This window comes from Phocoena sinus, chromosome 8, assembly GCF_008692025.1.
Source record: "Phocoena sinus isolate mPhoSin1 chromosome 8, mPhoSin1.pri, whole genome shotgun sequence".
Lineage (NCBI taxonomy): Eukaryota > Metazoa > Chordata > Mammalia > Artiodactyla > Phocoenidae > Phocoena > Phocoena sinus.
Window position 1 is genome coordinate 94,541,377 of NC_045770.1, and position 25,996 is coordinate 94,567,372.

General features: G+C 45.3%; 1 protein-coding gene across 6 annotated transcripts in view; it reads left to right on the forward strand.

The window, feature by feature from the left end:
* EXT2 (exostosin glycosyltransferase 2) overlaps positions 1-25,996 on the forward strand; it is a 134,872-nt gene that overhangs the window by 17,538 nt on the left and 91,338 nt on the right. For all 6 annotated transcript variants that reach the window (XM_032640913.1, XM_032640915.1, XM_032640912.1 and 3 more), the window contains 3 exons: positions 9,577-9,772; positions 11,575-11,714; positions 14,952-15,045. In XM_032640913.1, coding sequence (XP_032496804.1) covers positions 9,577-9,772; positions 11,575-11,714; positions 14,952-15,045 — 430 coding nt within the window. The remainder of the gene's footprint in view (positions 1-9,576; positions 9,773-11,574; positions 11,715-14,951; positions 15,046-25,996) is intronic.

The window sequence follows — 25,996 nt, forward strand, 5'->3', positions numbered from 1 at the left end:
TTGTTCTTGGGAAGCCCAGACTCCTTAAAATGTCTCTCAAGACCCTCGACTACATGACCACTGTCTCCATCTCTAGCCTTTTTTTTTAGTTCTTAGAATAAGCTTTGCTCTCTCAGTTTTTCTGGGCTGTAAACACTCTCCATTGTCTGGAAATCCTTTTCCTCATTTTCATCAGACTAATGACCTGCTTGTCCTGTAGGTTTCAACTTGAATACCGCTTAGTCAGGAGACACTTTCTGGCCCCTGGAATGGCACTCCTAGTTACCCTCATTACGCCCTTGTAACGACTTGCTTAAACCTTCTCTGTTTTGCATCTTTGATTTTGTAAGCTTCAGCCAGGTCTTGTTTTGAACTGCCACGTCCCCCGTGCCTGGCACATAATTGGGTCATGTTTCTGATATGTGAGCAAGGAAATGAGGAGGGCTGATGGTATGGATGTGCAGGGTATTTTATCTAATTTCTTTCTTTTTATTTTTTTTTTTTTGCTGTAGCCTGTTTAAAAATTGTGCTAATTCATGATGAGCGTATCAGCAGTGAGCTTTAAACAAACATGATGATAATAGTATCCTTTGTTTTTGTGACAAGTGCTCATGTATAATATGAAGATGACTGATTTGTATATTGCCACACCAGCAATGTTATATGTGCTGGATGAGATCTACAAACCCACACATAGCATTTGGTGTCAGAATTGAGTCTCAAGGAAGCGGTTTGCTCACAGAACATTAGAATCATTATTGAAGCATCCCAAACTTCCCCTTAGAAGCCTTTATGGGTTCTTTGAGAAGTAAGGGAACTTTCCCAAAGAGAAGACATTTCACTCCTGTATATGTGTTCCCGTGTGGCCCAGAACCAAATTCTGGAACTTCCTTTAGGCATAGCAACTTTTTATAGACAATGTATAAAGCCCAGGAGAGCTTGAAATATTTTTTTCTCTACCATTAGGCAAGTGCAAAAAAAAGACTGGTTCATGAACTTGCTGCTTAGATCATCTTTGTGGATTTTCCTCTGTTAGTGGACTCCTAGAGTTGACTTAATTTATTTTATTATTTTTCAATTGAGATATAATTCATATTCCACAAAAGTCACTCAAAGTGTACAGTTCAGTGTTTTTTGGTATATTCACAAAATTGTACAACTATCGTCTAATCACTATTGTCTAATTCCAGAATGTTTACAGCATCCCCCAAATAAACCCACTGCCTTCTAGCAGTCACTCTCTATCCCTGCCCCCAAACTTCACGCCCCCTGTTCCTAGCAACAACTACCAGTTTGCCTTCTGTCTCTATGGATTTGCCTGTTCTGGACATTTTATATAAATGTGGTCATTCACTATGTGACTTATTGTGTCTGCTTTCTTTCACTTAGCATAGTGGTTTCAAGGTTTATCCATTTTGTAGAATAGAGCCAATACTTCTTTCGTTTTTTGACTTAATATTTCATCATATGGATATACCACATTTTGTTTATCCATTCTTCAGTTGATGGACATTTGGGTTATTTCCATTTTTTAGCCTTTGTGAATAATACTGCTATGAACATTCACGTACAAGCTTTTATGTAAACATATGTTTTCACTTCTCTTGGGTATATACTGAGGAGTGGAATTGCCGGGTCATATGTTCACTCTATGTTTAACTTTTTGAGGAGCTGCCAGAATGTTTTCTGAAGCAGCTGTACCATTTTACATTCCCGCCAGCAAGGTATGAGGGAGGGTTCCAATATCTTCACAACCTTGCCAAGACTTGTTATTACCTGTCTTTTATTCTAGCCATCCCAGCAGATGTGAAGAGGTATCATTGTGGTTTTGATCTGCATTTCTGTAATTAATAATGCTGAGTACCTTTCCATGTTCTTATTGGCTATGAAAATTTATATACTGTGTTTGGAGAAATGTCTATTCAAATCATTTGCCCATTTTCAAATTGGGTTGTGTTTTTATTGGTGAGTTGTAAGAATTCTTGTACATTTTGGATACTAGATCCTTATTAGATACATGATTTGCAGATGTTTTCTCCTGTAGGTTGTCTTTTCACTTTTTTGATTTTTTTTTTTTTGGCGGTACGCGGGCCTCTCACCGTTATGGCCTCTCCCGTTGCGGAGCACAGGCTCCGGACGTGCGGGCTCAGCGGCCATGGCTCACGGGCCCAGCCATTCCACAGCATGTGGCGTCTTCCCGGACCAGGGCACAAACCCGTGTCCCCTGCATCGGCAGGCGGACTCTCAACCACTGTGCCACCGGGAAAGCCCCGATAGCGTCCTTTGATACACAAAAGCATCTAATTTGGATGAAGCTTCTATTTTTCCTTTGGTTGCTTGCATTTTTGGTGACATGCCTGAGAAACCATTGTCTAATCAAGGCCACAAAGATTTGCACCTGTGTTTTCTACTAAGCATTTTATAGTTTTAGCTCTTACATTTTGGTTTTTGATCTATTTTGAGTTAATTTTTGTATATGGTATGAGCTGGGGGTCCACCCTCATTCTTTTCCTTGTGGATATCCAGTTGTCTTATCCGTACTTGTTGAAAAGACTGTTCTTTTCCCATTGAATGACCTTGGCACCCTTGTTGAAAATCAACTGGCTGTAGGTATATGGGTTTATTTCTGAAGTCTCAATTCTATTCCATTGGTCTATATGTCTGTCCTAATGCCACTACCACCCTGTCTTGATTGCTGCAGTTTTGTAGTAAGTGGTAAATGTAAGTCCACCAACTTTGTTCTTCTTTTTTAGGGGCTTTATTTTTATTTGTTTTTGGCTATTCAAGATCCCTTGCATTTTAATTGCTTTTTTAAATAGGGCAACTTGAATAAGTACAAATAGGAAACAATCTAAGCTGCTTTGTACTTAGACAACTACAAAACTAAAACAAATTTACAAGTTAAATACAGACAAATCTACAAAACTAACAACAGTCAGATTAACATAATGTCACAGCTGAGGCTTTTTCTTTAAAACTGAATTGCATCTTTCAAGGTGAAAATGGCGTTAATTATGGGACTTCTGCGTTTAGCGTGCCTGTACTTCGCACGCTGGGTGATGATGTATTTCTTCCTGTCACTCTTTCTGTTTGAGCCACTAGGAAGCTTCCCTTTATGTAGTATATTGTTATAATTTACTGACATTATTATCTTCATCTGGTACAGATGCGTGATTTGTATTTTTTCCCCAACATTTTAATGAAAATCTTCAAGCAGACAGCAAAGTTAAAAGAATTTTATGATGAACACCTGTATACCCATCACTTAGATTTTACCCTTGTATACTTGCTTTGCATTATTTACATTTTAAGTCTTCCTTCTCCTCTCATTAGCCCATCAAATACAAGCTTGGACATTGAAAACTTTTTAGTAGTATACATCATTAAATACGAGCAGAGATTTGCCTATACGAATTTTTTTGATCACCATCAAGATGAAAGCCCCAAAATAAATCTATAGAGAATTTGTAGACTGGAGGAACTGATACAGTTCAATGCCGTGTTTTGAGGCTGGAGTTCCATAAGTTGAGAAAGGGTGATCTGTGTGAGCCCAGCTGGTACCCTTTGGGGCAGTACAAGTTTCTCTCATGTACTTAGGATCTGAATTTGGCATATTTATGTAGCACTAGCTTTGAATAACTAATGAGCAGAGAAAAGTCACTTGAAATTGAAGGAAGGTTTAGTCCTCTGCTTGCTGCTTCTGTGAGCATCTACTTGAAATCAATTGTGTGATTTTAAACTTTTTTTTTTTTTTAAACCTTGTTTCTTTTCCCTTTACTTTTCCTGTTGTTCTGGAGATTATTTAATTCAATTTAGTTCTGTTCACTTCAGTTCAAATCAAACTTTTATTGCAGGCCTATTTGGGCCAAGTGTGCCCAGGCTGGTGGTTCTCAGCAGGGGAGGGAGGTTGATTTTGCCCCCCCAGGGGGACATGTGGCAATCTGTGGAGCCATTTTTGACCGTCGTGACTGAGGGAGTGTGTCAGTGGTCCCCAAGACCACCTCCAATTTTGATGATTTGCAGGAGGACCCACAGGACTCAGTGTGTAGTCATACTCGTGGCTATGTTTTATTACAGCAAAAGGATGTAAATCACAGTCCCCAGAGAGCAAAGGCACATAGGGTGAAGTCCAGGGAAACCAGGGGCAAGCTTCCAAGGGTGCTCTCCCCCTGGCATCGCACAGGAGGGGCTTACTTCCCCCAGCACCAAGTTGTGACAACCATGTGAAATGCTGCCCACCAGCTAAGCTCGTTAGAGATTCAGCACCCAGGGTTTTTTTGGGAATGAATCACATGGGCAGTCTCTGCGTGGCACGTGCTGTGCATAATTCCAGGCTCCCAGAAGGAAAGCAGGTGTTTTCCTGCAGTTTGGGCCCAGTGAGCCATTCTTACAGTTCTCCCCCCAGATCGAAGTTCCATGCACCAGCCAAGGGCCAGCCTTTCGAAAAAGAGAGCCATCAGGCTGTGTTAACTCTGTTCTGCACAGGGTGCCGCAGGCATCTGGTGGGTGGAGGCCGGTGATGCCGCTAAATCTCTATGATGCCCAGGGCAGCCCTCACTACAAAGAATCATTGGGTCCAAGTGTCGGCAGTGCTGCGGCCGAGAAAGCCTGGGCAAGACAGGGTGTGAGCAGGTGAGGAGCGAGTCTGGCAGGCTGGCTCAGCCGCCTCTCGGCCTCTTTCTTAAGACTGCTCGGCTGAAACTCTCTTTATTGTGTAATCTCTTGAGTATACTCTAGCTCTCTCTCTTTTTTAAAAATAAATTTATTTCTTTATTTATTTATTTTTGGCTGTGTTGTGTCTTCATTGCTGCACACGGGCTTTCTCTAGTTGCGGTGAGTGGGGGCTACTCTTTGTTGCGGTGCGCGGGCTTCTCGTTGCGGTGGCTTCTCTCGTTGCGGAGCACGGGCTCTAGGTGCGCGGGCTTCAGTAGTTGTGGCATGCGGGCTCAGTAGTTGAAGCTGGCGGGCTCTAGAGCGCAGGCTCAGTAGTTGTGGCGCACAGGCTTAGTTGCTCCGCGGCATGTGGGATCTTCCCGGACCAGGGCTCGAACCCGTGCCCCCTGCATTGGCAGGCGGATTCTTAACCACTGCGCTACCAGGGACGTCCCTAGCTCTCTTACATTGGTTTAGGACTGTCACTTCCCTTTAGACTTAATCCAGGGAAAAAGCATACCGAAAGGAAAAGATTCAGTGAAGATGAAACAAAGGAGAGCAAACCACTCCGAACAGTAATTACCTTCAAAGAATAGTTTCAAAGATTTACAGGCTGTTTTCTTGGTGGTGTTTTCTTGGTAACGTAATCTCTAATTTTTATGTATAACTAGGCTGAAATTAAGATCTTTAGATGGCTTAAGGCTGCAGTTGATTTCTAAACTTCTGATGTTCAGTAACTAGATAGAGTAGCGCTCTACCTTCAAGGGCAGCAGAAGGACACTGAAGGCTGCGATGGGCGTGGTCCTCCCCCTGCTGGCCAAGGGGTGGATTTCTACAGCCCGACCTAGACCTGCCCTCTCCATTTCCCCACCGGTTTTGCAGTCTGGCCCTGCAGTTGTGTTTCTTTTACAAACAACACTCCTCTCCCTCTGAAAAAAAGGGGGAAAAAAGCAAAGCAAAGCAAAGACAGGCTCCAGACTCATCACACTTTCTAGGGACTTGGGAGGAGGCAGTGTGGGTGACCTCGCGGCAACATTTGGGATCTGTTGCTCTTTGTGAGAGTTGCTTTTTAAGGGAATTCCCACATCTCTTGAGGGCTACATAGAGTAGTAAGAGCCTTGTTTTTATTTTAAATCTCTCTCAATATTTTTCAATGGGAAGCTGAAGACTGCTGCTATTGATAGCTTCTTCTCACAGCTGTGTTGGCCTCAGCTGGAATTCTTGTCATTTTCTCTCTAAAAGGAACTAAACTGGGAGTTTACAACTGTTACTATTGAGGGAGACTTTGAGTTCTCAGCATGATTTTACTTAAGCTTCGATATCAGCACTGCTGGGAGGAAACATGAAAGTCATAGCTGGTAATTTTAGTCCTTGAAAGAAAAACAAATCCACCTTAAGATTTTGTTTGCTTAAAACTAAAATGGGCCTACTCCATCGACCAGCCATCTGCCGGGTCAGGGAGAGCCAGCATGCAGGCAGGGGGAACATTTTTAGACTCTTGTTCACATCTGCACATTTATGTAGAAAATGGTAGTGGTAGGTGGGGACCCAGGGAGCCTGGTGGCTGAGTGTCTAAAAATAGAACTGTGTTCTTAACAGTGAAATCCAACCCAGAGCCTTTCTTTACTCAAGAGTTTCTTTGAGCACCACATGTTAGCATCTGTATTTATTTCTCTGTCTATATAGATGGATCTCTCTCTCTCTCTCTGTCTACATGTATTGAAAACCATGCGTTCATATTGGTATCTTCAGTTCCATCCAACATTGCAGGGGCATTCTGGTTTTTCTCTCTTTCCATATATATATATATATATATATTTTTTTTTTTTTTTTTTTTTTTTTTTTTTTTTTTCACTGCACCTCTTGCGGGATCCTAGTTCCCCAACCAGGTATCGAACCTGGTCCGTCGGCAGTGAAAGCGTGGAGTCCTAACCACTGGACCGCCAGGGAATTCCCTCTCTTTACGTATTTGTGATTCCCTTCTCTGACAGTGAGAAATCTGGCTCCCCTTATCCTCAGTATCTTATCTGATCAGCCCTCTTGTATGGGACCAGAGTTCTGTCGCGTTGTTGCCGCTGCCCCCTCACTGCACAGATACCCTCTCCACGCCCACTCAGACTCTGACCCTCATGTAGCGCTCCTGCTCTCCCCATCACCCCAGGACAGATAGCCTCCTCACCCTTCTTGAGTCTGACCGCACCGCCCCCTCCCCGCTCCCCCCCCTCCCCCCCCCCAGTACTGGAGTGATGCTACTCTTGCCATCACCCTCCCCCCCCCCCCCCCCACTTTCAGCCTGCCCGGCCTCTAACACTCTCCTGGGCTGCCCGGATGCCCTCCTAACCTCACCTGGTCTCAGCATCCCATGCTGGGGGGCCATAACTACCTCTACCCCTTCCCCTGTCACTCTTTTAGGGATCTCGTACTCTGTGCCAGGCCACCTCCCTGCTCTTCCCCCAAGTAGAAGCTCTCCCCCACTAAGACTTCAGCATTCCCTGTGGGCGGGCCACCCCGCTGTGCAGAAGCACCCTCTTCCCTCCAGGACTCCAGCACTTTACCTCCTCCTGCATGGACACCCCCTTGCATACCAGCATGTCTATTCTTGTTCTTGGCACCCCGGAGCACCAGTTTTATGTTACTTAAATAGAAAATCTCCAGAAATATCCAGCGAGTCCCAGGGCTCCAGGACATCCACCGTAGAACCAGTGTCTTGGGGATTGGAAAGACCTTTAGAGGCCGTTCAGCTCTAAGTTAATGTATACCTTTTGCTATTGCTTCTTAATGAAAAGTTTGCTGATTTGTAATAAAAAGGACTCAGCACCTCACAAGACAGTTCATTTCATTTTCAAATGGCTTTAATTGTTAAGGTGGTTTCCATGCTTGTCTTGAGAGTTTGACTGTAAATCTTCCTCCTGTTTAAACAGACAAGTTTGATTACAGGAATACTTTGAATGGAGGCGGTCTTCACTTTGAGATGATCTGAGAGTGCTCCCTGTATGTGATCTTCCCATCATAAGTCATCCCTCTGAAAATTAAAATTGCTTTTACAAAAGAAAAATAATTGAGGCTCAGGGCTGGGAGTGGAATTCAAGAGTCTGTTTCAGTGGCTAGAAGGAATACTTTTGGCTGTAAATATACAGTGTATTGTTCAATAAAACGTGATTTAGGGGGAAGTTGCCCAGGATGAGAGAAACCAGTCGCTACAGCTGATCCACACTATCTCCCCGATGGGCTGCTGTTCCACGTCTCTCTTACCTCTGCTTGCCTCTACCCCGGGCTCTGGGTCTGCACTACCGTCCAGGGCAGCTTTCTCAAATAGATCTTTCAGCGAGGAGATGATCTGTATTCGTGCTGTCAGGTGTCACTGGCCACGTATGGCTGTTGAGCAGTTGAAATGTGGCTAATGTGACTGCGGAACTGGATTTTAAATTTTAATAGATTTAAATGGTCTCACGTGGCTAACTGCTGTTGGGCAGTGAAGTTCTAGGGAATCTGCTTGTCCCTTTCTTTCCTCCCTGTGGTGTGGGCAATACCCTTTGCTTTTAGTTCAGCTGTAGAAAGAAATGACCAGAAGAAATGGCTCTGAGGATTTGAGAGCCATGCACAGCTATGGTGGCTGCTGCTCTGTTGAACTGAATTGCTGGCAGGGAGAGTGTTCACCTTCTCAGTCACTGCTCTGGGTCTTGTGGGCATGAAGCTTAATGCTTGGGAAGGTGCCACCTTCTCCGTTAGAGAATGATTATTCTTTGGTCATGGGTGGATGCATACGGTGTTCTCCATCTGGACCCTCCAGATAAGCCTGAGAAACCGTGGAAAACCAAAACAATTACCCTTTCTTTCTCCCAAAGCAAGAAGGAAAGCGGTGGGGTGGGGAGTGGGGTTCAGACTGTGGCCTTTGGGTTGTTCCTTATGCATTGCTTCCTGTTATCTTCCCTGGTGGCTCTACCTAGAGAGGTGTATGTTCAGTGTTTTCCCCGGTCTGTACCAGTTTGAGGTAGATTTGAGTGAGTCCTGCTTCTAGGTCTGATGGGGGTTTCATTTCCTCTGGAACCTGCTTTATATTCTTCCTTTCTTCTACAGTGATCCCTGCTGGTCCCTCAGCCCATGTCGTGTTTATGCTCTGTAACCTGTCTGCCTGCGGGAGGGAATGACTTACCATCTGGTCTCCCCAGAGTCTTCCCCCAACTCCTGGCTTACTCACTTTGTGCTCACGTTTTGTCTCTCGTGGAGATTTAAATGGCGCTAGCTTCTTCTAAGTCCTCCTTTCACTCCATTTTCTTGTAAGCATCCCTGCTATCCAGATGTTAAGACTGGTTCTATCCCTTGGTGAAGATGGTTTTTTCCACTTGTTCTCAGTGCCCAGTCTGGTCTTTCCGAGTCCCTGTGGCCTTGAGGATGGGGATGTTGAGTGGCATAGAGTGCCACCCAACAGCCGGAAGCAGTCTTTCACTTATTCTTCTTTCACAGCCACTGCTGTCCATTAAGACCCCTTGTTTTCCTGTTTGAAGGATGCAGCCCGCTCCCAGTTCCTTTTCAGAGCAGAGAGCTCATATAGAACTAATGGTAACATTTGATGTTCTTCCAAATAATCAACCAGTCAGTCCGTGTCTGTCTTTACAGGTATACATTCACACACACGTAAAGCATGTTCCCTTAGCTCGGCATATTATAAGCATTTCCTCAAAACATTAAGAACTTTTCCCAAATGAAATCTTTAATGACGGCATGACGCTTCAGCATGTGAATGAGACATAGATTGCTTTCTTAGATTGTGTAATATTTTAGATATTCAGCAATGCCGCAGAGTATAATTTCCCAAAAAGTCAAGGATGTGAATAAAGAAGGGTGAGAAAATGCTTGTTGCCATTAAGTTTAATATCAAAGTTGGTCTCACCGTGACTCGCACAGCGGCTGCAAGGTCCCAGTCCCTCGTTTTGTCCTTCGTAGGCCACGGCGGTACTTCCTCCTGTCGTCCCAGATGGCTCTGCATCCCGAGTACAGAGAGGAGCTGGCCGCCCTCCAGGCCAGACACGGAGAAGCGGTGTTAGTCCTGGACAAGTGCACCAACCTCTCCGAGGGCATCCCCGCCGCCCGAAAGCGTTGCCACAAGCACCAGGTCTTCGATTACCCACAGGTGCTGCAGGTGAGTGCCACCTGGCACCTCTCTCGGGGCTCGGCACAGGTCACATCCGCAAGGTGAAACTGACCCCAACAGACAGGTGTTTCCCACGTTCAGCTAGCAGAGCTCCCCAAGGGGAGAGGAAGACAGACTGCTCTTCACTGCAGCCATGGACCTCCAGGAGCTTTGGCATCTGTGTACTGTTTGTGCAAAGCTGCTTGGCCTATGAGCGTTCCTGCTCCTTTCAGATATTCATCTTACTGCAAAAGCACAAATCCCATAGATTTACAAAAAAGCCACATAGACAAAGCAGGCATATGTATTTTGCTTTTATCACTGTGTTCATAATCCAGGCCAGAGAAACTTCCTTCTCTATGGTGCAGCTTGTATCCCCTGACTGTGCCAACCCGCAAGGCCATGGTCAGCTTTTCCTGAGTGGGAGGTTTTTATTTTTTGTTACCGTTTTTGTCTCTTGGTGTTTTTGCCGCCCTTAGCATGTCCTACTGGTATTGTGGAAGTGGCAGGGCTTCCATAACCAGAAGCAGAGTAGTCCTTTTGGGGATGTTTTATAAGCAGGATATTTCACACTGCAAGGGCCTGGAGGCTAGGAAAGGAGAAATTGAGTTTTGTTCACTTAAATATTTAAAATACAGACAGGTTAGTTCAAGGAGAAATATCAAGGAGCTGGTGTGATTTTTTTTTTAACCTCCAAAGAGTACTGGCCCATGCTGAGATTGTTAAAATACTTTCTTTCAAAAAGTGCTGCATCTCCTCTGGAATGTCTGACTGATAACAGTGGTGATGTGAGCAGGAGTATTTATAGTAACCTTTGTCTAGACAGGAAAAATGGTTATCAGCACGTGTGTGCACATCTGGACACCGACTCTTTGGGGCCAGCTGAGCTGTCCACCTGCACCTCCACCATGACTGATGCCCTTTTTCCACTCTTGCTGTTTTCTGGTTTATCCCCGGAGGAATTTGGCATGTTGAGTTTCTTCATATTTTTTCTGAACTTTCCTTTTCTCTAGCTTTAAAGATTAAGCAGTGTTTTGTTTTTTAACTTTTTTTCCTCCTGAAGAGGCAAAAACTGGGAGAAACTGAGTATTAGAGATGGGGTCTTTTCTTATTTTGGCTGACTTATTGCAGCTGTTTCTTCTCGTGTACATCTCTCACTTTCCCAAACGTGTCCCACATCGAGTACAAGTTTGAGGCAGTGAACGAGAAAGAAATTGTTTGAGATTTTGCTTTTTGTTCGATGGATTGTTTCTAAATAGAACATATCTGTCTTACTATGTTTTCTAAGGCATTGCATTCATGAAATGAATGTCTTCTAGATGCAAAGCACACTGCTGGATGCCATGGGGAGTAGAAAGATAAAAGGAGATTTGATACTTTCTGTATAGTGGGTCCTCTAGGGAGACTGATAGGCCCAGATCAAATAATTCTGTAACAAGGTAGGCGGAGGTAAGTGTCCTGAGTACTGTGCAGCCACTGTGCCACAGTGTGTGTACACAGCACACTAGGACTGAAAGAATCCAGGCCTTGCAGAGTCACGTTGTTGAGTGTCCAGAGGAAGACCTAGACGTGGGTCGTGAACATTTTCAGGATGCCAGCAGTGGAGGCATTGCGCTGACACTGAAGAGTGGAAAACCAGAACATTGCAGCCACTTAAGCTTTTCAGTCTTACTGGTGTGACCTGTTACCTTTCAGCATTTTTGGTGTTGCTTGGCTTCAGCCCTTGAGAGAACTTCATCGTCTGCCGGGATCAGAGTAAGTGGATCAGTGAAACTGGTATGTAATCCCTCCCTCTGCCTGTATTCCTGCAGGAGGCTACTTTTTGTGTGGTCCTTCGAGGAGCTCGGCTGGGCCAGGCGGTGTTGAGTGACGTGTTGCGGGCCGGCTGTATCCCAGTTATCATTGCAGACTCCTACATTTTGCCTTTCTCTGAAGTTCTTGACTGGAAGAGGTGGGTGTTACCTTCTGATAAACTTTACACCAGGAGTCCTGCATGGATTAGATTTTAAAAGTCCCCCCAGCAATTGTAACGCATAGCTAAGTTGGAGAACTACTCCTTCAGACTGTTTTTGCTATATTTTCCATAAGGAGAGTTAGTCCGTTGGCCTGGAGCCAAGGTTGGCCAACAGGCCTTTGGGCCAAATATGGCAGGCTGCCAGTGTTTGTAAATAAAGTTTTATTGAATCACAGCATACCCATTCATTTACACATGATCTTCGGCTGTTTTTGAGTGACAGTGGCAGAGTTGAGTACTGTAGTTTAAAATGACAGAGATTACGTGGCCCGCAAAACCTAAAATATTTACCATCTGGCCGTTTACCCTTGACCTAGAGCAGTGGTTCTCAGCTGTGACTGTAGAGTGTACTCAACTGAAGAATTTTTAAACACATACCTGGGCCTTGTCCTCAGGACTTTTGAAGCTCCATGGGCAATTCTGATTTGTAGCCACCGCTGAGAACCAGTGCTCTAGAGTCTGTTGAATTTGCATGAAGTGCTGGCTGGAGGCAGAGCGCCTGCACACGGGTGGAAGCTTAGAAACACTCCCAGTGGATGGATGGACACGCGTGGGTCCTGCCTGGACGTGACTGTCAGTGCTGTGCTTCATGGAGTAGTCTGCTCGTCTCTTGTTGTTTCATTTCCCCAGGACTTTGGAGGTTAAAGGTTTTTGAAAACGAGTTCCTTTTGTACATACCTCTCAGGCTTGTCTTTGCCTCAAATGCTTAATTGCTTTCTCCTCTCCCACCTTATTTTATTTATTTATTTATTTATTTATTTATTTATTTTTTTTTATGCGTTACGCGGGCCTCTCACTGTTGTGGCCTCTCCCGTTGCGGAGGACAGGCTCCGGACGCGCAGGCTCAGCGGCCATGGCTCACGGGCCCAGCCGCTCCGCGGCATGTGGGATCCTCCCAGACCGGGGCACGAACCCGTGTCCCCTGCATCGGCAGGCGGACTCTCAACCACTGCGCCACCAGGGAAGCCCTATTTATTTATTTTTTTGGGGTACGCGGGCCTCTCACTGTTGTGGCCTCTCCCGTTGCGGAGCACAGGCTGCAGACGTGCAGGCTCAGCGGCCATGGCTCACGGGCCCAGCCGCTCTGTGGCATGTGGGATCTTCCCGGACCGGGGCACGAACCCGTGTCCCCTGCATCGGCAGGCGGACTCTCAACCACTGCGCCACCAGGGAAGCCCCTCCCACCTTTTTTGATACCGTGTTCAAGCCTGGTCACCACAGGTATTTGAACAATTTAAGTAGCATTCGTTCATGTGTACATTCATTTATCTCACATTTACTGGAAAGCCCTCCGTGAATAATACAGGCTCTGCTCTTAAGGAGGTGAGAATCCAGTGGGGAAGACAAACCAACAATTATAATATTGTATGATAAACGCTGTAACAGATGCATGCAGGGGGTGCTATGGAAACCCAGAACAGGGAGGGAGCCCAGTTCAGCCTGGAGGATGAGGGTGTGTGATTCTCTGTGTCCTGGAGAAGTGATGAGCCACTTCCAGTCACTTATTCGTCTGTGGAAATATGTATTGAGCACCCTCTCTTTGCCAGGTACTGTGTTGCCTATGGGGATACAAAGATGATCAAGGTCAGGTCTTGCCTCTGAGAAGCTCTTAGTCCGGTGGTGGGAGATAGACAAGTAAGCCAGTGATTACCAGATGCAGAGCTGAGATGCAGCCCTGGCTGGATGGGCTGCTTGGAGGGGGAGGAAGAGACGCATACCCTTGCTGGCTGTGGGGTCGGGTAGGGCTTCTCAGAGGCAGTGACCCTGAGCTGAGTCTCAGAAGATATTCATTCCTACGAGGATCTAGATGTGCTTGGGTAGTTGTAATTAGGGATAAGTGGTGGAAGGGCTCTGGATTTGAAGACAAAAGGCTGGGGTTCAGATAACCAGCTCTATTACTGGCTAGCTTTGTGATCTTGCCAATCATTTAACCTTTTTGAGCCTCAGTTTTCCCATCTGTATGGTAGAAATCATTTACTTATTTAACAAGTATTTATTAAGCGCAGTTGTGCTAGGCAATATGCCAGGTGCTCGGGTATGCTGGTGATTGGGACCAGACGTGGTTCCATCCTAATGGACTAGGCTAGTGGGCGGAGGGGGTCTCAGGTTTTAATAAATTAACCTAGACGAATATAATGACCAACTCTGCTGAATGAAGGGTAAGTCGTCATCGAGCCCTCTCTCCCTTACCCAGCATCTCTAATCTGGTGGCACGTCCTGCTGGCTCTGCTCCCTCGTCACTTTCATCACTTCCTCCCTCTTAGCATCCCTTGCCTGGACTGTGCAGTGGGCCCCAGCTGTTCTCCCTGCTTCCGCTCCTGCTTTCTGTAGTTTGTTCTAACTCTTCAGGCAGAATGATCCTGTTGGAACATAACCAGATCATGCCGTGCTTTCCTGACCCCTTCTGTGGTTTTCTATCTCAGTGAAAGCGTAAGTCCTTAAGTGGCCAGGGAGGCCGCAGAGGCTTTGCTGTGACCCTCCCTCCCCTGTTTCTCTTCATTGCCTGGTATTCTCCACCGTCTTTACTGTGCTCCTGCCACACTGGCCTCCTTGCTGTTGCTGGAACGTTCCCGACACCCTGCTTCCTCAGGGCCTTTTGCTTATTATTCCTTCTGGAATGGTCTCCCTCGGGTATTCCCCTGGTCGTCTCACTCCCTGGCCTTCCTTCCACGTCTCATTTGTTCACTGTTGTATTGCCAGGACCTAGCACATAGTAGGGGCTCCATAAATACATGCTGAGTAAATGAATGGATTGGGGAATGTAGCTAAAGGAGAAGAGTCATTGTTAATTCAGAGCGTGCAGTGAAGAGTGAAGAAGAGTACCAGGTAGGCAGAATTGGACATGCAAAGCCCTTGTGGTTAGGCAGAGTGTGGTATGTTCAGGAGACTGAGAGGGTACCTGTGTGGCTGAAGCACAGTGGGGAGTGGACAGAGGATGGGAGATGAATGGAGTGGTGCTGGGGAGCTGAGAGATGGAGCTGGTGGGAGCTCCTTTGAGCAGGTCAGCCCTGAGAAAGGGGCAAGGAAGAGGGACTACTCACTGCAAGGACTGTGGGGCTGAGGGTAGTTTGGGGTGTTGTTGCTTCTGCTTGTGAGAATTAAACAAGAAATGTACGTAGCAGTGCTTTGTGTACAGGGCTGCGCATCCATCAGTTGTTTTGCTCTTGTCTCTAGGGCATCTGTGGCTGTGCCAGAAGAAAAGATGTCAGATGTGCACAGTATTCTGCAGAGCATCCCCCAAAGACAGATTGAAGAAATGCAGAGACAGGTAAGGGGCCAGGCAGCCCTGTTGGGGAGGGGGCGTGGGTGACGTGAAGGGGTAGCCCTGGCTGCTTGGGTGCAGAGCGATGGCTGCTGGGCGTGGGAGTGGGATTTATTTCCTCCACTACGTTGACCAGCCAAACTTAAAAGAGGAAAGCAGTGTTAGGGAGTTGCATCAGGTAAGGTTTGGAATAATCACTATCAGAGATTCAGAAATGCTCCTGAGGTAAGCCTGCTGTGACGCTAGGGTCACACCTCAGCGATATGCTCAGGACGCAGAGCTGCCCCTCTCTGGAAGGTGGTTTACATGGCAGGTGAGGGTTCTGGTGACTGAGGTGGCTGTGGAAGCCAGCACGTTTCAGGGTGATGCTTCTGAGGAGCCTTGACCTCGAGAGTGTCTTGGTGTCAGCTGGCCTGGATCCCCCCTTCAGCGGCCCTCGTGATTAAGAGGTGCCCTCCTCTCCCCAGAACACATACACCCTCCCTCTTCCCCTCCCAGGTCTCTCGTCTACCTTCTGATGCCCCTTCCCCTGGGCTGCTCTCCACTGTCTAACGCATCCACCACGTGTCCTGTTTAGTCCTGCTGCCGTGTCTCGCTCCCAAAAGAAGTTTAGTTGGGCTTAGATGTGAAACAAGTTAAAAACTGAAAAAAGACTGTCCCAGTATTGATACTGTGCATGTTGTCTCTATTTCTTTTTCTCCTTTCTTTTTTTAAAAATTTTTATTGGCGCATAGTTGATTTACAATGTTGTGTTAGTTTCTGCTGTACAGTGAATCAGTTACACACATACACATATCCACTCTATTTATTTATTTTTTTGGCCGCGCCGTGTGGCACGCAGTGCAGCACGTGGGATCTTAGTTCCCTAACCAGGGACCGAACGCCCCCTGCATTGGAAGCGCAGGGTCTTAACCACTGGACCGCCAGCGAAGTCCCTCCGTTTCTGTTTTGTAAATAAGTTCATTTGTACCATTTTTTTTAGATTCCACATATAAGTGATATCATATGATATTTGTCTTTCTCTGTCTGACATACTTCACTTAGTATGATAATCTCTGGGTCCATCCATGTTGCTGCAAATGGCATTACTTCATTCTTTTTTTATGGCTGAGTAATATTCCATTGTATATATGTACCACATCTTCTTTATCCGTTCATCTGTTGATGGACATTTAGGTTACTTCCATGTCTTGACTATTGTAAACAGAGCCGCAGTGAATACTGGGATATATGTATCCTTTCAGATTATGGTTTTCTCTAGTTCTTTTTTTTTTTTTAATGGATTTTAGCAAGTTTTTATTTCTATCAAAATTATCTATGTAGGTGCTGAGCTGGAGAAGAGGTTTGGAGGGCTCTCAGCGTTGAGGATGTAACTGCCCCATGCACCCCTGTGTCTAACCTTGTCCCAGGAATGAGCCTCAAGCCTCTGTCTGGGCTAGGGCAGGGCAGTCACCCAGCTGTGTGTGGAATGGGGAGGAATTCTGGGCTTCTAACTGCTTCTTAAATACATTTTCCATCTGTCCTCCTGCCCTGAGCACTGCCTTTTCCCCTGAGTTTCTGCAGCGGAACCCAGATTTTTCTCAGCTGATCTAGGATGTGCTCTCTTGGGCCTATAGCGTCAGCTACCACCTTTCCTTCTGCTTTTCCGCTTCCACATTTTGTTGCTGTTATCTCCTCCCCCGTTCTCTTTATCTTTCAGTGATTGTGCCTTAATTTTAAAAAATTCCCCTTAATTGTCATTTTAGGGTTTTAGGAGGGAGTTAGTGAATGTGGTCAGTCCACCTCTTTATTTTGGTACCGAGCTTCTTAAACCAAAGAGATGGCACATCACACAGTAATTAAGCCTGTAGGTTCTTACCCCAGACTGCCTGTGTTGAATGCCAGCTTGCCCAGTTACTAACTCTGTGCCCTTGGCCAAGCGTCTGCCTTCTCTGGGCCTCAGTAGCCTCAGCTGTGAAACATTTTGGTGTTCTGATTTGAAAACAAATCACAGGTTGAGTTCAGCCTCCCTGAAGTTTTTTCATAGCACACCCATGTTCGTTTTAAGTTTCTGGGCTTCCCCGTGTGTTACTTAATTCCTGACCTCATCTGAGTTTTAGTGAATTAGAAAGCCAGTCTAGAGATCTCTATGTTCTTGATCTAAACCTGTGCTTCTTACAACTCATGTAGAAGAAAATGCTCCTTGAAGGGCGCTGGTATTTATGCTCTTTGTGTTTCTTTTTATGGCATCTTGATTTGTTAACATAATTAAATAGAAAATCATCTGCTAAATCAGATATCATCTTTTTCTAGATTTAGTCTAAAAGGCTAAGAAAACACTGGGTAGGTAAAAATGAGCAAGTTCTGTCCAGTTACCTTCTCCCCCCGGCCACCTTCGTGTTGGAAAGAGAATCACTTAGTTCCCAAGCAGAGCTCCCACTGTCAGCTCACAGAATGCCCTTGTTTTCCGGGAGCTTGGTTTGGGAACCATAGGTCTGAGACGAGCCTGGCCGGCCTTTTCGGTGACAGGCTCGGAATCATAGAACCGTTGAGATGGAATGACTAAAGGTTACTTAAAACGGTGCACTTTTAGGTTTTTTTGGTTCAAAGAGACACACTTGGAGTCAAAAGGCTCGAGTTTGAGCCCTGGGTCTGTCCCTGTTAATTATACAACCATGACAAGTTACCAAAGCTCCTTGGACTTCCCTTTCCTCATTTATGAAATCAAGCCGTTGGCTAGAACATCTCTCATGTTCCATTCAGCTATTAAAAAACGCTGTGAAACTCTTGTCCTTGACAACATTAATAATTAAGTGGTCATCTCTTTCCCATGACCGCCTCGTGTCATGAGGGCCAGTTACTGTCTCTGGTGGTGAATAACCTACATTATGTCAACTTGGAGGATAAAGGCAGTCTTGGTACTTTCCTGCCTCCCGTTTCTCAATCTCCCTCTGCTTGCTGATGCCCCTTTTCTCTGTGCTGTTTTCCGACCTTCTGGCGCTCTGCTGCCATGCCCCGTTTAGTCCTGTTCCCCTTTCTCTGGATATTCTACATCTCCAAAACGACCTCTTTTCTTCTCCCAACCTCACATTTCTAGACTGGACTGATCTCAACTAAAGGTGAGATTATCTGGTTGAAGCAATTCCCAGATAGTTATAAAGGATGAATAAGTTCAGCTGCCAGATGCCAGCAGTACACCTGTCTCCCAAGTTGTGACAACTGGCAATGTCTCTAGACGTTACCAAATGCCCCCCATGGAGCAAAATTTCTGTGATTGGGAACCACTTTTCTATTGGTAGATCATCATCTCTCTCTTTTGTCCTTTCCTGAATATGCTTGTCATTTTGCCTTCTGTATACCCTCCATTGATTTAATCTGACCTTGGCAGGAGTAACTGAAAAAATAGCACACACTTGGTTCTGGAAAGTTTTTACACCTTAGTGAATTCTCTTTAGGGAGGTCAAATTTGAGTCTTTTTGTAAGACAGGCATAGACTTTTAGGGGAAAACCTGTTGCATCGGTAGCTGATACCTTGGAATCCCTGGTTGATGATGTTAGAAGGAGCTGAGACCGAGGAACAGAGGGTCTGATTTTCTTGCTCAGCAACTCAGAACCGGCTCAAGGGCCTGCGTGGACAGTTGTGGCCAGCAGAGGGCTCCATCCACTTTTAAGTGACTGATTTTCCTTTTGAGTATTTGTTTCCAAGAAGTCCTAAGTGCTGTGAGCTACGTTGACATTGTCCTCAGAGCCGCTCTCTCGAGACCCGCTCCTTCCTGCACTTAGCACAGGATTCTGCTCTCCTGTGATGGAATAGAGCCAGTTTCTGAATTGACCCCAGAGATGTGGGGTGGGATCTTGGTGATGAAGGTATTGCAGTAACTTTTTGCAGCTTAGAGTTCAGGGGCTATAATCTGATGGATGAATACATGGTGAAAATCCTTAACATGACTCGGGAGTTAGGATGTACCAAGAGAGAAGGATATTCTGCCTGACAAGGAATCCTAATTAAGTTTTCCACCTGACCTTAGATGCGCTAGTGAAGCAGCCATAACGTTAAATGCAGGGCTAGACCCTGAAGTAAGAGCTGGGGTCAAGCTAAGGTTTTTGAAGTGCAACCTGCATCTGTGTTATCTACCCCTAAAGGCGAGCAGCCAGCAGTACTGGCATATATGGCATTGAAAGAGCTGGGGTGGCTTATGGGGTTTTTTGTGGTTAAGTTAAAAACCAGTTCCTTCAATGAGAGGTTAATAGTTACAGCGGTATAAAGCCAACTTACCAGTCAGCCTTTAATTGTCCTATGAGCTAAATTAACCAGTTAATTCATTCAGTGCAGCCCTAATTATGTTTTTCCCCCAAGGGGAGATGATGGGAGATGATAAGCAACCTGTGATCCCCACCCACAGAGGCCTAACAGCCACCTTGGGGATATGTGGGAATAAGCCTGAAGGAAGCTGAGAAGATGGAACAAGTTTTCCAAAGGATGTCAGGGGTCTGACATGGGAGGAAGTACGGGTTAAAGCTGTTAGGGACAGCTTTATTGGGGAGGTAGCATTTGATGTAAGCCTGAAAGATGGGGAGTCCCGTCAACCATCTTTCTCACACTGGAAACCAGGAAGAAGTATGCAACCAAGTATTTTTCTATAGTCATATGGAACATTCACATCCCCGGTCTCCCTTTGAATCACAATGGAAAAGAAAGCAATCTGGGATATTGGAGGGCTGAATAGACACTGGACTGTATAGTTAGAAGTGTTTGTGTGGATAGCGGGGAAGGCGTAAACGGATCCCCAGTTTATCTGTTGAGCGGAGTTTCCAAACATTCTTTTATTGGTCAGTGGCTCCACCAGCAGTGACCTCTAACCTCAGCCACACTAGGAGGTGGAAGTCAGGAGCCTGCCTTGCCTTTGAACTCTTCTTTGTACTCAATTGACTAGGAGCCTTTGAGGTGGCAGAAACATTCAGCATTTTCTTTGCTCTATCTCTCCTTTAATGCTCGGCTAAGTTAAAATATCCGTTTCTTTTCAGTCTATTACACTGACCCATCTCAGTCTGCCTTCATATTTTCCTACTAAGCCTACCAAATATGTGTGCCATGGAGGAGTACTTGAAGGTATAATGTGGGCTGATTAGGAAAAAGAACACTTCCATTGAAGAAACTGTGGTACCCTCACCTAGCAGGACTGTAGTTAGGTGTAGCTGTGCCGGAGGAGAGAGCAGAAGAGACCACAGAACAGTAAGTGCGTGTGTGTCCACCAGAGCTCATGCATTTTATTCAGGGGAGAGCCCCGACAGGAGGCTGCGATTTCAGCACATTGAATTATCCGCTTTCCATAGCCATAGTAGTCTAAAAGTGACAAATTTGAAAGAGAGAAAGACTACACCTGAGGGTCTGTGAGATGGGTCATCTGCCAGTCAGGCATGAATAGAGAAGACGGAAAAGCTATTTTAGGAATAGAACTCTCAGCACTTTGGATGTGTGCAGACCGCTGTGTGCGCTTCACGATGTGGGCGTGTCATTGTAAGATGGCAGAATTCCTCGGTTCAAAGAAGTATGCGTGTGTTTGTTTGTTTTTCATCTTTTGGATTTCTGGCATCCAAATGAGTCTTCCCATCACTTTGAACATTGAATATAGTTTCTATTTCATCCCCTTGAAGATGTTATTGATGGGGCATCTTCAAACTGAGGAGATACAGAAATGGCTCTTCTTGGTGATGCCCTGCAGTCTTTAAGCGAGGGTTTAAATTTTGTTTAGCATATATATTTTTAAAAAATATTGGCTTTCATGTAAAATATTTTATAAAGTTTTCTATCTAAAATATTTGTTTTTATTTTTTAAAAAGGTTTTGTGATTCACTTAAAGGTGTAAACCCTCGGATATCTAGAAGGCTCAGCAGTCCAGAGGGATGTGTTCTCTGAGGGTTCCCTATGCTGGTGGCTTGACTGTTGTGTCCATTGATGGCTACCTAGCAGTCTGTGTCCATTTCTCCCTCCCTCCCTCCCTCCTCCTGCTCCCCCCCCCAACACACACACAGTTTACAAAGCAAACTCTGTATACAGAGTAGTGAGATAGGCAGCGAGAGGAGTAATCCGAATTTTTTAAAGTGAGGAAACTGAAGAGAAGAGATGTAAAGTGATCCTCCCGAGACCACACAATATGTAAGGGACAGACAGGGAACATACTCTTTTGCTGCCCACAACTTTATTCAAATTATAGAGCTTTGTGGCCTGGATCGAGGCTGAAAATCAGGATGCCCTTCCCAGTAATTCAGGCTAACTGCTTATGGGATAGTCTTCCCCAAAACGTGGTTGCTTGGGACTGGACACATCCCTGGAAATATGTTATGAAGAATGTGGAAAAGATTTCACTTCTCATTTCCAGGATCAATATTATAATGTCTGTCACTCTTATCCCCCCCCCCACTGTGAAACTGAAAAATTTTTAATATATATAAACTGAACTCTCAGGGCTTTTAAAAAACGCCAAGTGTTCCCTGCTTCCCTTCCTCTCCCCCCACCCCCCCCCACCCCCCCGCTCTCCAGTCCCAACATGCCACTCCAAGCTCTATTTCCCCATCCCTGCTTTTGTACTTGCCCTACAAAAAGCTACTGGATCACTTACCCTTCAACAAACACACTGGCCTGATCCCTGGAGTTCTCCCTGTGAAACAGACAACCATGGTCTGATACAAAGGCAGACTCTTTGGCCAGTGGGAGAGCCTTGGGGCAGAGTGCGATTCCGGGATATTTTGAGTTTCATAATTTTGTTTCAGTAGCACTATATACTCTGTTGGAGTTTTCCTGAATGTATAAATCCATGTTGTGAAGGAGACCGGTCAATGTATGTTTAAAGTAGGATAAAACAAGGACTCATTTAATCGAAACTCTTAAGGAAGAGCATTTTTATGTGTTTAACTTACCTTTTTTTCAACTTCAGTATTAAGAACCTTATTGGAAAGAGACTCTTGCCAAGTATCTGATGGGAAGCCAAGAAAAGCATTTTAATAGAACTGTCTCAAATTTATAGTGCACTAGGGCCTGTAAATAAATTTCCCTGTCATTAAGGTATGGGCTGATTTGCAGTTATTTTGTATAGCTTCTGAGATTTAAATCCTTACAGTCCAGATGGAGAGACCGTAAAGCTGCTTTCCTTGGCAACCTGGGCATACCTTGTCCATGGCGAGCATCATGGGTAGTAGATGGAGCTCTGTCTGTAAATGCTTGCTTATTGTGTCGTGATGCCAATTTTAATTGGTTTGGTGACTTTTCCTAGAGCAGCCCACCTAAATATTCTCTAAATCTAGGAGAATTAGAGTCCTTGATTTCATAATGCAAACCCGTCAAATAAATATGTATTGAGCACCTGCTTTGTTCCTAGAATTGTATAGGCACACTGAGGGAGATTTTTGAAAAGGGAGGGAGGGACACAGATCCTGTCTATAAGAAAGGCCATCAGGGTGCTGGGGAGAGTACTTTCAGTAGTATATAAATGAAGAGGCCAGAAGTGTTGTCACTCAGTCGTACTGTGGAGAGTCAGGAACGGATCAGGAGGTGAAGGGGGCTTCACGACTGGCTGGCCTCGAATAGGGAGAGAGGATGCTCTGAGAGGTACTGACCTTCTCCCAGAGGTTGGCTTCTGTGGGAAAGACTCGATAGGTCAGATGGAGCAGCCCGAGGCGGGGAATTGGAATCCCAGTAGCAGAGAACTTTGTAGGGAGTTAGAAGGAAGGGAAGGTCAGTGACAAGTGGAGAGTAATGAAAGGATGTGTGATGAGAGGGGAAAGCAGTATCAATTAAGGAGATTGAGGGGAAAAAAATCAAAGAGCTGGAAGGGACCTTAGAAATTATTCAACCCCTTTCTCATGTTTTATAAATGATGTATAAACCCTAGAGTTCAAGTGATCTTGAGAATGAATTGCTAGGGTCAGAGCTGAGCCTACCCTTGAACCCAGGTTTTCTGATCCCAGCCGATGATGTTTTGGGGGAAAGGGGGACACTGGGTTCTGCAGTATTTTCCAGACTGAGGGTCTCATGATTCATTAGTGGATCATGAAGTCAGTTCAGTGGGTCTTGACTGGCATTTTATTTTTTAAAAATGAAAGATAATAGAAAGCTACTAAATTATGACATAGCAAGGGTAAATATTTCCTGAAACCTTTGTTTCTTTTGTATGAATGCGCATGGTGAGTTGCAGTATAAAACGTATTTGTATGTTTCTTAATGTGGGTCCCAGTCCAGAAAGTTTGAGAAATGTTGGTAGTGGAAACCACGTGGGCTTTTGACTCGGAAAGACCTGAATTTGCGTCCCAAGCTGTGGTGTCTTGTCTGTCAACTTCGTGAGTGTGGGCGAATTACCTAGCTTTGCCAAGCATCAATTTTCTCATCTCAGACCTGGGGATAATAATACGATAGAGGAACTGTGTTGATTAAATGAAATCATTGACTTAAAGCATCTAGATTTTGGTCTGCCTGCTGGCCATCATCTGGGAGCGCTCCGCCTGGGTCTGTGTTTGAGGCTGGCGGGAGCCTCCTGGTATGGAGCTTGGTCTTCAGGAACCACAGTGAGTTACCAACGTGGATGTATTATGCATTTGCTTCTGGGCTTGGAAACTTGAAACAGAACTTCTTCCTGTGGGTCTGGTGTACTTTCTCCATCTTGGCATGGAGGGAGGGTCACCTCTCTGTTTTTCTGTTAGGATCAGGATGGCTTATGAAAATCAGTGGTTCTCTACCTGGTCTTAAAGAAAAAAAATTCATTGGCACATTTGGATAAAGTGCTATTACTTTTTCCCCTTTCCAATGAGAAAAGTTTTCGTACTGAGTCTCTGCTCACCCTACTACCCCCCCTTTTAGCATGTTCTCTGCTGGATCATTTATTCATTTTTTGAACTAGAAGATTAAAAAATAAGCTTAAAGAGAAAAGTCAAAATCAGAATTGACATTTGGGTGGTGAACAGTTGAAGAACTAGAGTTTTACTAGGTACGTACTAAAAATAAAGAAAGTTTTATGTGAATTTAAGAGGACCGGTCAGATACCTCTTAGCAATAGCTGTTGTTCACCTCCTACTGAAAGGAGAATGAAAGAATATGGTTTTCCTTGTTCTCTGCTGCTTCCCTTCCCCTCTCCTCTCCTCCTCCTCCTCCTGCTGCCTCTGCCGCCCTTCCCCCATCCCTTTCCAGTCAGCTCCATCCCATATTTGAAATCCCGCTGGAGAGCGGAGACGAGCGCTTCATCCCCAGATGACTTGGGCCAGGGGCTAAAACACTGCCATAAATCTGCAGCTCATTTTAATGCCACGTTAAAACAGTGTGAGCGGCTGGTTTCCGTGGCCCCTGCCCTCTTTCTTTATGGGCTTCTTTGGCTCTTCTTTATAAAGAGGCCCTGCGGAGTCATTTTAAAGTTCTTATCAGTTTGCTGACAGGTATATGGGCCCTTTTGCCGAGTCCAGGAGCTCTGGCAGGCGTGTGAAACTTCTGATATTAAAATTGAAGAAAAATGCCAGGCAGAAGGGATTGGGTAGCACAGCGGTGATCTGGAGGTAAAAGTCTAGCAAGATAATTAACCTCTGCAGGTCCGGAACTTCGCCCTTGGCCGGATACCTGGCTCCTGGTTGGTGGGGGCAGGGCAGCCAGGATTAGGCAAGGGAGGGTTTTCCAAGCGCTTTTATTTTTATCCCCTGATTAGAAATGCCGTTCCGCTGGTAGTTTGTGCTTTCAGGCTTCAGCAAGCGAGCTGGGCAGCCCTGAAGGGCTAAGGGAGCAAGCTTTACAATGTAGCTTTTTTCCTAAAGGCCATCTGACTGGCTAGACCTCAGCTCACGCGTCTCTGCCAGCTCCAGCTCGCTGTCTCTGTGCCCACAGCATCACTGTTAGCGAATTCAAAGGGACTTTCATCAGTCTGCTTCACTGCCCCTTTCAGACCAGGTTGCTAACCCCCAGTAATCCTCCCAGACTGCTTTGTGGAAGCGCCAGGCCCTCTATAAATGTCAGCCTGCAGTGCTTGGCCCTTCTTACCCTCTCGGTTACAGAGATGTGGACTGGAAGCTGCTCCTCCCTCTCTTCCACCACTTTTCCTTTCTCTCTTTGCTGGAAAACTCTAGCAGCAGACAGCTGAGGGCAAGGAAAAACCATTACCTGGATCCAGGCCAGTGGCTTGATGGAGCCTCAAAATCTCTGTCATCTCCTGACCAGAATGTTTTTCCAGGCGTTTCAGAAAGTACATCCTCACCCTCCTTCTGCTTTCAGCTTTCCAGCCTTGATTCCAGACGGCTGGCTGGGTGCATTATGCCTCCAGAATCTACTTTATATCTGTCTGCTCTTCTCCTCCTAACTAAAGCTTTTAGGAAGAGGGTAGTAGAGATAAGCAAAATCCAGTGGACATATATTTTTAACCGCTCGGCACCCTTTTGGCACAAACACATTATTTTCCCTTTTTCGAATAGTTTTGGACATGAGTACTTCTGCAAGTGTGTTCAAGTTAAAATAGTCATTTAACTTGAGGTTGAGGCAAAAGCAAGGAATTTTTGTAGTAAGTTAGTCAAATGATATAGCTGTTGATCTAGGATTGATGATTTTCATTGAGCAAACAATAAAAAATACTGGTTTGTTTTATTACTCACGTAGCTCCTGTGGGGAGAGTAATTAGGTATAAAAACCAAACGAGCAATAAAACAAAATAAAATGCCCCAAACTCCAAAGCAACAGAACTACTTTTTTGTACATTTCTGACGAATTGATATCCTAGAATTAGTTAAGAAGTTTACCGGACTGGATGTTATTGCTTATGGTACAGTTTTAGTAAGCTTACGAAAAATGTCTAACAAGTAATATATTGGAAATTCTCAGTAAATATATGACGATGAACAGTCTTCGTCATACAGCCTTTGCAAGGGCTGTGGGTATGTGGAATGGTCAGTTTCCTCTTTGGACACCGGTTGGAGAACTGTCTCTGGAGTTAACCATGAGTTGGTTAATCCCTTG